The sequence below is a fragment of the Nestor notabilis genome, unplaced genomic scaffold (assembly GCF_000696875.1).
Source record: "Nestor notabilis isolate BGI_N333 unplaced genomic scaffold, ASM69687v1 scaffold35466, whole genome shotgun sequence".
NCBI classification, from domain to species: Eukaryota; Metazoa; Chordata; class Aves; order Psittaciformes; family Psittacidae; genus Nestor; species Nestor notabilis.
Window position 1 is genome coordinate 3,928 of NW_009932100.1, and position 11,010 is coordinate 14,937.

General features: G+C 39.0%; 1 protein-coding gene across 1 annotated transcript in view; it reads left to right on the plus strand.

The window, feature by feature from the left end:
• The window catches only part of IFNAR2 (interferon (alpha, beta and omega) receptor 2), a 10,121-nt gene extending 795 nt beyond the window's left edge, over positions 1-9,326 (plus strand). Inside the window, exons 2-8 of the mRNA XM_010016207.1 lie at positions 1,943-1,984; positions 2,271-2,400; positions 2,578-2,741; positions 5,365-5,537; positions 6,283-6,445; positions 6,874-6,992; positions 8,643-9,326. Coding sequence (XP_010014509.1) covers positions 1,943-1,984; positions 2,271-2,400; positions 2,578-2,741; positions 5,365-5,537; positions 6,283-6,445; positions 6,874-6,992; positions 8,643-9,326 — 1,475 coding nt within the window. The remainder of the gene's footprint in view (positions 1-1,942; positions 1,985-2,270; positions 2,401-2,577; positions 2,742-5,364; positions 5,538-6,282; positions 6,446-6,873; positions 6,993-8,642) is intronic.
• The last annotated feature ends 1,684 nt before the right edge of the window (positions 9,327-11,010 follow it).

Sequence of the window (11,010 nt, forward strand, 5' to 3'; positions counted from 1 at the left end):
AGCAAGACAGCTGACACGTGAGGTGGCTGGCGTAAGAGAGAATGACAACAGACTGTTTATGTCCCCTAATCTGAAAGGCTTGCTCCACAGGAGTGTGTCATTACTAGAGTCTGTACACTGAAACTACCTGCTTCTATAATGAGAATAGTCTTAGTGTGGTGAAGGCTGTGTGCCTGTTAGCACACAAATGATCACAAATCTGAGGTTGTGTTCAGGTAAAGAATAATAACTGTTGAAGTATTGCTTTGTTATTCACACCCACTGGATGTTTTTTCCAAATAGGTGATCTGTTACTACATTGCAGAAAATCGGCTGTTCTGTTTTAACTGCACTTCTCTAACGGGATGTTTATTACTTAGTAATAATGTAGAGGAACAAGTACTGAAGGAAGACATGCAAAAAAGAGGATGGTTTTGATGGCAAAATGAAGCTTGAGAGATGAGTTTTCTGTCTTGAGTTGCACATGCAGCAAATTTATATTTCCACAAGTTAGCTGCTTAATCTCTTTGCATCTAATTTCAGAAGGGATGCTGGGAGCATAGTTTAATGTTTGTGAGACAGATATCTTGAAGAGCTAGATTTATAAGAGATCCTTGGCTAAGTATCCATCCCAAATGATTTCAACCAACTTATTGCCCAAGTGTCTTTGTGTGTGCTTCTGTGTGTGTCCACTGCTAGCTAAAGGTCATCTTTAAAGACACTTCTCTGCAGCCATAAAGATTTGGTGCAGATATCTCTTTAAATAATTGAGCAGGATTTTTTTTCTTTCCTCTTCCAGTCCTCTCTGCAAAAGTAGGCAAGAATTGTAAAATAACTGCATTAATCCATCAAGAAATTCTCCCAGTGTGTCTGGGACAGGACAGTTCCCTCTGACCTGCTACTACTCTGAATCTCCTCTACTTGACCAGGAATATGTATTCTGGTACTTATGATTCACATAATTTGGGGCTTGGACCAGATGATCTCCAGAGGTGCCTTCCAACCTCAACCATTTTGTGATAGCTCTGTCTTACCTATTATTTGTAGATCTCCATAAAGATTGTTTTAATTTTTTGTGAGGTATGTCCCAGATTTCTTCTCTTTTTTCATCATCATTCTTACTATGGCACATCTTGTTGACATGTCAAGTAGTTCTGTTATTTCTCAGAGTGTGGCACCCGAGAACACCAGTTGTGGACTAGAGTGTTGCTATGTTAGTTGCTGTATAAATGTAAAGTCGAAGACATTTGTCATGCTACAGAAGTTACCATTCTAAGTGAGATTAGGAGAATAAAATAAAACATTAAGGCAGTATTAATCAGCACAGTTCATCAGACATAACAGGCCAGTGGTGTTTTGGGTATTGTGATAGTTTTGGGTAGAGGATTTAGGTGTTAAGATAAAAGAGAGTTCATGGAGAAGAGTTTTAGGGAAAATAACAAAGTAATTTTGCAGATTTTTCTGTGGAATTAATCTATAGCATGAGAACAAGCATGCATGTTTGAAATTAAACTAATAACTTCTTTGGCCAACTAAATACGGGAGTTGGCATCTCATCAGTAGAAGGATAGGCCACAAAATGCCACAACCTGGAATATTGTCTGAATCCTGTAAGACAGGATTTGATAAGAACATCTTAAGAACATTTATTCACACTGAGCACTGAGTCATGAACCTCATCTGGCAGGGATCAGCATAAGCCTAAAGCGAAGTGTAGTTATCAAAGAACTAGCTCCTGGGAGCCTCCAATTAATGACAGGTTGGAAGGGGTCATCCCATACTCTGGGGAACGAGGGAAGGGTAGGGGAAAGTCGTAGGAAGAAGATGCGAAAGAAAGCAATAGTTCCACTGAGGGAATACTGAGTATTGTCTCTAATTGTTGGAAATTAATATTGCCAATAGTAGGCTAGTAATCGGATATTATAGACATACAAATGCATTAATACATAGTTTCATTTTGCAGTGTTCGTCAGCATTCTGTCTATGGCTTGTCGCTGCTTGCCTGGTAAGAGGCTTTTATTGTCTTTCAAATGTTTTTCCTAACACAGTTAAAAAAACTTGCATAATATTACCAAGCATCATTTTAAAGCTTCATGCTTTTTGAAGGAAGAACTTAACACAGGAGGACAGTCCTTTGCATTATTGTTTCTGTTGTGCTGAATTCTCTTCTATGGTTGCTTTATTTTGGGGCAAATATTGGGCTGCTCTAATTGGGTTTATTTATTAGAATTGTTGCAATCTCACATATGCTAAACATACTGATTGTGTCTGGGGTTTTTTTCCTTTTCTAGAAAGATTTCTGGGAGAGCCACCTCAAAACCTACAAATGGAATCTTACAATTTTCAGCACATTTTGTCCTGGCAGGCAAAAAGTGATCCAACTATGCCAACATACTATCATGTGCTGTTCAGTGACCGCAGGCAAGTCATATTTTATGACACAATTTTTACTTTTAATGTTTATCAACTCAGAATACTAAGTCTGGGGGGGGGGGATGTCTGTTTTTCCACTCAGAAATACTTCCCCTCCCATATTTTCTTATACAAGAAAACCCAGATAGATTATTTTGAACTTTTTTAACTTGTCTTGATTTACAGGAACTGGAAGACTGCTGAACAATGTTCAAACATTACACAACTCTTCTGTAATGTGACAGATGATTTTAGACAGGTGAACACTCAGTATTCTGCATTGGTTCAGAGCTTTGTAGGAAATAAAGAATTCAATTCTTCTGTACTTCATTTTTTGCCAGTTACTGACAGTAAGTTCTCTGCATTTGCTCCTTTTAGTAGTTTTTATTCATAGCTCATGTGTAAATGATATTCTGCTCACTTTACACTAAGATACTGCAAACTAACTGGGTCAGTAGTTTGTTCTTTTATGTAAGAGAAGGTGGATTTGTATGTAATCTAGCACATATCAGTTACAAAACAGAATATATAGATAGCTTTCTAAAATTAGTGTCTACAGTAGTAGTTCTGGTAAATGGACAAGGCTCTGGTTTTCAAATAAAATGTATGTGTAAATACAGAGGAAATAGGATCATATGAAGCATTGACAAGCAAAAATCTCTAAATGCATAAGATACATAATTTAACCCACAAAACTTTGTTTGGTTGGTTGGTTGGTTTTGGGTTGTTTGGTTGTGGGTTTTTTTTTGTCTTCTAGTAATCAGTGTTAAGAGTTAAAGAAATACTGTGCCTGCACTAGGTGTAGGGGAAGAGATTTACTTGCTTGCTCATCAATGGGCTCTTCCCTTTCCTTGCTGAAAGAAGATGCTTATTGGCTGTGACATCTTCTAATGCCAGAAGTGGCTTCATCCTTAGTTGTGCTTAATATTCAGCTTTGAAGTAACAGAGAGAGATTGAGGAACAATTGCAGGACTATGGAGCAGAAATAGGTCATATTACCCCTAAATTTGGCACAGAGTTAGCCACTGCTGTATCCACTTACATTCTCAGAAATGATGAAAAATTGAAGGGGATGGGGAGAATAGCCACAAGGATAACTGAAGGATTTGAGAACATTCCTCTAAGGTGGAGGTCTTCAGTCTTTCAGCAGTTAGTTTATTAAAAAAGAAGGATCAGAAGGTGCATTGACCAATAGTTAATATGGTGGCAAGTTTCTTCAGTCTCGAAAACAAAGCATAACAGCATGCCCTAACTGGAAGCTGAAGCTAGATTAAATTTTAGCTAGGAACAAGAGGCATATTTTGGATTGACCACTGGAACAAACTGTCAGGTGCTTTGACTGGTTGTCCATCACTGGCAATTTGTAAATTGAAATTGGATGCTTTGCTAGTAGTTCTCTAGTTCAAACCATAAGCAATCGAGTGAAGTTATGTTTACCAGGGCACAGGACTTACTTAGATGAACCCTGTAGCATTTTCTTCTTTTGCAATGCCTGAATAGGAAAGAATCAGTATTCTGAGATATTTTCCTATTGGTGTAGTTGATGGCTACCTTCAAATACCTATGGTGGAATCTCACTCCTGTTGACAGATGGATTTGAGCAAAGACAGAAAGGCTTCATAACAAAAAGCCAGGATTAAAAAACACTGCTGGCTGTAACCAGATTTAAGCTAATGTTTGTTTGTAACTTAAACAAAAAAATGAGAAAGGAATAAGCGTGTAATCATCTGACTAGGAAATGCTTTCCTATTTGGGAGTAGATGAGAGTTCACATTTGGTTTAAGTATTAAACTTGTTAGGGGTTTGGTTTTGGGGGGTTGTTTTGGTTTTGGTTTTTTTTTGGGGGGGGTGGGGGTTGGGGTGTTGTTTTGTTTTATGTTGTTTGTTTGTTTTTTTGTATTTTGCTTTCTACCCTGTTTCAGGAACAGAAGTAGTTAGCAAATGTGTGTTGCTTTTTTGAATTTTGCAGAGGTTGGGAAACCAGTCTCTACCTTGATCACAATGTACATGCCTCTGGAAAAGACAAAGTGAAATGCAGACTCTAAATTTTGGTGGTTTTTTTCCCCCCCAATGTGCTACACAAAAATGGAGGTTTATGGACATAGTTTGTTCTCCTGCCATTTTCCAAAATTCCTTCTCCTTTATTGTGTTGGAGAAAAGAAGATCTTAGGCTTGATTCACTATGGAAGTTCCTCTGATACTGATGGATATATAGTTTTGGACAGAGGAGACAGTTAGCATGCATGGCTCCTGGAACACATGCATGGTTTGAGGACCTGAGCTTCAGAGATTAGTTTGAACTCAGTGGAAGTCTCACAGAAGTGTAACTATGTTTCATTAGATCCTCTGTCCCACTTTCAGTAGAGTTTTAGTATTTGGAGCCCGGCTGTTAAGTTTAGCCTTATAGCCTTCCTTGCAACAAGCATGATTATGTGCAGGGCTAAACACCACTGAATTTTTACAAAGATTTCTTCCAGAGAGTGACTAGAAGGTGATGATGAGCAAGAAAGTAATCAGCTTTTCCTATACATTAACCTTAACTTTCCTATGAAATAGATAAAAAGCTCATATCTCTGTGGAGCTGAAGCAAAGCCTTTGTCACCTTTCTGCTTCTTCCCTCTTCTCCACTGCTTTCTCTTTTTAAAATCTAGTCATGTGGGAAAAGGCTCTTTGACTGTGGAACTTAAATGTTGCAAGACCTTGTGGTTTTATAGCAGTGAAATGCTCTGGAATCTATTTAGTCAGCTGTATGTCTGTCACCAAAATAGAAGTGGAACTGAATACATAGTGTATATTTTTTCCATCTTTTTTTTTTTTTTACCCCATCTTTTTTTTTTTTTTTTTTTTTTTCCCTTTTCCCCCCCCCCCCCCCCCAAAACACTTTCCGGGCTTTTCCCTCTTTTTTTTTTTTTTTCCCCCATTTTTTTTTTTTTTTTTCTTTCTTCCCTATTCCCCCCTCCCCCTCCCCAATAGCATTCCTGGGACCACCAGAAGTTAATATCAGTTCCTGTCTAAACTGTATAAATGTCACCATAAAGCTGCCAACCTCTTACTTCAGAGAAAATGGAAAGCTACTGTCTTTAATTGATATATATGAAGAGCTTGATTATGATATAACACTGAAAACACTTGATGGAGAGCATAAGGTAAAGAATTTTTTGGTTTATTTGTGCTTTAGGGGAGAAATATAGAAAGCATAAAATGGCTCTGATGGTTAGCAGATTCACGGAAGCAAATATGTGAATATATGAATAGAAGATACTTAGAAGGAAACAAAGAGAATGGCCATCATAACCTGTTTCCTCTTACTGCAGAGTAGCAGGCCTAGAAGAGGAATACTGGTTGTCCTGTATCCTTACTTGAAATAAACCACAGAGCACTGGCTCAAGTAGTTATTCCCTGGGAAGACAAGGGAAAGATGTGTTAGCAGAAACTACTAGCAGGGGTAGGCATGCTAACAGGTGTAGAGCATGGAGTGTCTGTACTGGAAGTTGTGAACAGCAGGCCAGACAGGTGCCTGTTGGGAATTTAATCTAACTCATCCTGCCGGGAGACACAGAAGGACCGCAACTTTCCTGCCACTGATGTTTTTTACCCCTGATTTCTGAATCAGAATATCACTTGAAGTTTCAAATCTGTAGAATTCATCTGAGGCTGCTTCAAGGGGACATACAGTGACCAATAGTTGGAGATAACAGGCAATTTATCTTTGATAATACGATGTTCACAAACAGATGTAAGGTAGGCATGTTGGCATCAGCTACAACTAGAGAGGAAGCAGCTGTCTAGGTAAACCACTGAGTTACTTTGTCAGTCTTTGCAGTTTCACCAGTGGCTGGGGATCTCTTTTTAGGCACATAGCTAACTTTGAAACATTGTCTTTCATGACAGAGGCCACGTGAGCAAACCACTGAAGATGTTTTTAATACTGTCATTGAAGAATTGTATCCAAATAGAAATTACTGTGTGTCTGTTATGGTCACTGCGTCTCTAAACAAACATTCCATCCCATCAGCCTGGAAATGTGTAACTACAGACTCTGTAGCTCAACAAGGTAACTGTGCTGTGGTGCAGGAATGGACTGTGTGACTTAACTAGGTGCATGTGTTTTCTTTTTACATAGGTAGAATTACAAGTCAATCCTAAAAGTAGTAAGAGAGAAAGTACTATTTGAGTGATAAACATTGTGGGGATTTTTAAGTGAAACATAAAACTCCATCCACTTTGGGGCTATAGATCTATTCTTAATCCTGCAAGCCATACAAATCTCTACTAACTGCATAAATAGTTATCAACAATGCTGTAAGTTCTTTTTTAATTCCTGAATCTGAGATTTGGTCTTGTTTTGACTTTGGACCAGATGACCTCTGATCACAGAGGTTCTGTGATTCTATACAGCTGTTCTGAATGTGAAATGTGAAATGTGGTTACTGGAAACTTCGTTTACGTATGTTAATTTGTTTTGGTTTTTTTCACTTGCAGATTATAGTACAGTTGTAATCACATGTGCTGCATGTTTTTCACTGATTTTCGCTGCTGTCCTGAAGTGTACACATGCAGGAGGCTATATTCTTAAAAATAAATCACTTCCACATACTTTGGTATGTATTAATTCTCATATTTAACCTTCCTGGTTGGGAGGAGGAAGTTTTACCCTCTGAAATTTCTAATCCTGTGCATTAGGTGCAAGTTATGTAAGTACATACAGTGTTTTAATTTGCAGCTTACATGTGTCAAAGATAGAACAGACAAGATTCAGCAGCCCGTAGATTATGGAACAAATATTCAGGCTTTTCGAAACTATTTCTTGCTACTTCTGTGACAAGTTACTAACAGAGATAGAGATCATCCCACCCTACTCGGCATTTGTCAGGCTACACCTGAAGTATATCTGTTTCTGGTCACCACAGTGCAGGACAGAGGTGGACAGAAACCCGAGTCTGCTTTGTAACATCAAGAGTAGCTTCTCAGTCAAAGGAAAAATCCTACTAGAAAAATCTACTAAAATCAGATATACTTTGCAGGTCTCCAAACTTCCAATTTCACAGGTGTCTTGTACTGTAGATTGGGATGCAGTTATGTGCGGATATGTCCCTGCCGGAAAAGAATCCTAGTTGTTACTTCCAGAAGTGTTACTGGCAAGTTCAGGATCACTTCCCTGGTCACCTGTCTTCTTTCTCCCATCTCAGTTATGTTTTATTACTGTATTCTGATATACACAGGCGATAGTGAAAAGGATGACTAATAGCAGGATGCTTAGTAGGAAAAAGAAAGGACATTCATATGCAAGTTACCTCTGCTGATAACATAGCACCTTAGAAACTAACTCCTGGACCAGGCTGTTGGGACCTACCCAAATAGTGGAGTTGGATGAAAATAAAAAACAAAGGGAAAGAAGAGAAACGATGTAGCTCGGGAAGAAAACTTACTCAGGCTGGGGGTAGGGGAGAGGATGTGCATGTACACCAGGCAAACAGTAACAGCATCACCTTCCAAATGCTGAGGTATTCTCAGTAGTCACATGTAGTAAGTGGCTGGCAAAAACATCCCTGACTAAGGAAGAGTACTTAAGAATGAAAGAAAGGTAATATATCAGTCAAATTGTTCCACTTTTTTGCATAACCTTTCTTTAACTTTTTCTGTGATCAGGTATTATGTTTTAGTACCTGAGGAAGCCAGTCCTGAGTCAGCTATTTCTTGTTTTATTTTAATAGAAGAGACTGAACTTCCACTAAATTTCCCACAAAAATAACAAGATTCCTGGGACTTGTTTGCTTGTTTGTTTGGGGTTTTTTTGGGGTTTCTTTGTTTTTTGTTTGTTTGTTTTGGTTTGGTTTTGTTTGTTTGTTTTAAATAGTCTCTGGCTTCTTTTAATTCTATGCAGATTTTCAGCATAAATACTTTCTCTTTTTCTACAAACTTACCTGGAACAGATTGATATCAACTCCTTGTGTTTCTGTCCTTTGCTATGTCCTTACCTTCACATCCCTAAGATTGCTGAACATGACTTTGCCAACTAATGTCTAAGGTTAATGTCTTTTATTATTGTTGACATTTTCCCCCAGTGCTTTGAATATTCAGTGATCCTGGGAGGTGCAGAGTAAAGCTGAGCCCTGAAGTCTGCAGGAAATGCCAGAAATGTGGCACAGAAGGAATAATTTGTTTGACGACCTTGTGACTGGGGGTATTTTTTCATACTTTGCATGTGTGCTAATTTGGCTGATCTTTTATTATTTGCTTCGTTCTTTTAGGTATTCATGAGGAGGTTAGCCTATCCACCTTGGACATTTGAATCTGAAAAAATAGCCTCTGTAGAGATCATTTACAAAGAGGTTAAAAAAAAGGCAAATGAATCCAGTGGTGGTATCAGTGATGAAGATGAGAGTGATGACAGTGATGTCATAAGTAATCATGACTATACAAAGCGTGATATCTTAAATAGAGTACCTCATTCCTCTGATGTGCCAGATGTATCCATGCAGTACCCTACAAATAGCGTGTGTGATGACATCAGCAGCCAGGCAAGCGAAAATCCAGACACTGACCCAGAAGATGTTGAAGAGCAGGAGCTGGGCATTGAAGAAGAGAAAGTCACAAGTCATGAGTTACTTAATCCTTTCTCTGAGGCAAATTGTAACTATTCTTCAAGGCCAAGGGACGGTGCTTGCTTTACCATTAACTTAAAAACCGTGCTGTTGGGAGCCTCTGAAGAGAATGCGGATAGTTCTGCAGCTCTTCTTTCTTCCCAAGAAGATGCAGCTGATTGGCAATGTACTCATGCTGTTGAAGCAAAACTCCTGGATGACACAGAAAGTGTGCAGAAACCCCACTGTCATAATGACTCTCATGAGTGGGAAAACTCTTCTCCATCTTCTGATGAAAGTGACTTATCAGATTCAGATACGTACCAAAAAAATGAATACATAAGAAGATGAACAAGTAGGAACCACTATTGTTTTATGACATACAAATCAATGTTGCCCTACACCACTGATATATGGACTCAACATACAGATCTTTTTTTTTAACATTCTGTGAGTATATGCCTGAACCTTGAAAATACACAATGTTCATTTTTAACAGTAATTTTTCTGATCTCACCAGGTTGCTGCAGATATGGTTCAGGTTGGATGAGCCACAGAGAAACAAAAATGAGTGTTCAGATGCAGCAGAAAGAGTAGTTACTTTTTTTTGCAGTTTGATAATGAACTACACCTTTTAGCTATTCCAAAGCAAATATTTCCTGTAACTCAAGTGAGAAGTTAGTTTGTAGTACAGGGGTTGTGAATGGCTGGTCCCTCAACCAGACCACTTTTTCCACTTTCTGTTTTTCATTTGTTTGCTCTGCTGCTGGATTACTCTGGAACCTGCTTTGCTGGATGGATTGCTGTATTTGAGTCCGAGAACTGAGTTCTATATTTCTGCAGAGAAAACCGATCAAGTGAAATAATGGGGGCAGAGATAAGAATATTCAGTCTTACAAGAGAGTTCTCCTTACTGTGAATCAAGGCATTAAATAGACCTTTTTATAATTTTTTCATATAATTAAGTGCAATTATTGAATATTACCCTTCTAAAATATTTTTTATGGCATTTAAAAGTTAGTACAGTGTACAGTTTAACATTTGTGCTTCATAAAAAGAAAATTTTTCATATCCCTGTCTGAATTTTTACTGTGGCTCCTACATGCTACATGAGTTAGCCTGCTCAGAATTTACTCCTTATGCTTTTAGCTATCACATCGCTGAAAAAAAACCCACCAGCTTTTCTCACCTGGTGCTGATCTGTTTAGGTACTAATTTTCTTTCCACAGTTTACTAACCACAGACATCAGTCGTTCTGTTGGTCAGGGTTGCTGAGAGCAGTCTCAGAGGCGCTGGAATATATTCTGCTGCTTCACCTACTTCGTTCGGAACTAAGTAGGTGTAAGTACCTGGCACCTTGGATCTTGACTAGCTAATTATTTGCAGATTTACACATCTGTAGCATTAGTAGGTGAAACTTGCACTCACGCTCACGCTGCACCACTGCGTGCAGTTGGTGTGCATATCTCCGTGGTGATAGGTGCCAGGGGAATTGCTCACACGTAAGTGAAGGCTGTGGGACTGTGTGCAGCCCCATTTAATGACACGAGGTGACAGATGGGCTGGAAAAAAGTCTATTAACCCCTCACAAAGAACTGGCATTTTCAGTCGTGACAGTAATGACTTGAGAAACAACCTTTTTTACTCTGTGAGTAATAAAAATGCTCCCTCCTTCCCCCAAGTTTATGCTGATTTTGATCAGGGATGCTAAATGTTCTGGTAGAAGTACTAGTTTTTGGCATCTGATGCAGGCCAGATCCTGAAGTCAGAAGACAAGCCTTTCCTCAGGTAACATTTGTATTGCCTGCAGTGGGAATTTCACTCAAGATCGGGTTTGACGCTATGCATCGTCTGGCTTCTGTTTCTGTATTACTTATCTGTTTATCCACTTTGTGCCGAACTGCCACCTCCTGCCTTCCCAGCTGCCCTGGGATGCTCTTTAGCGATCTCAGGTATCCGCGCAGCCAGCATCGCTGAGATACCTTAAAGCAGAGCACCGATCAGCCCGCTGGGAAGGCTTCAGGTCCTGCGTGTG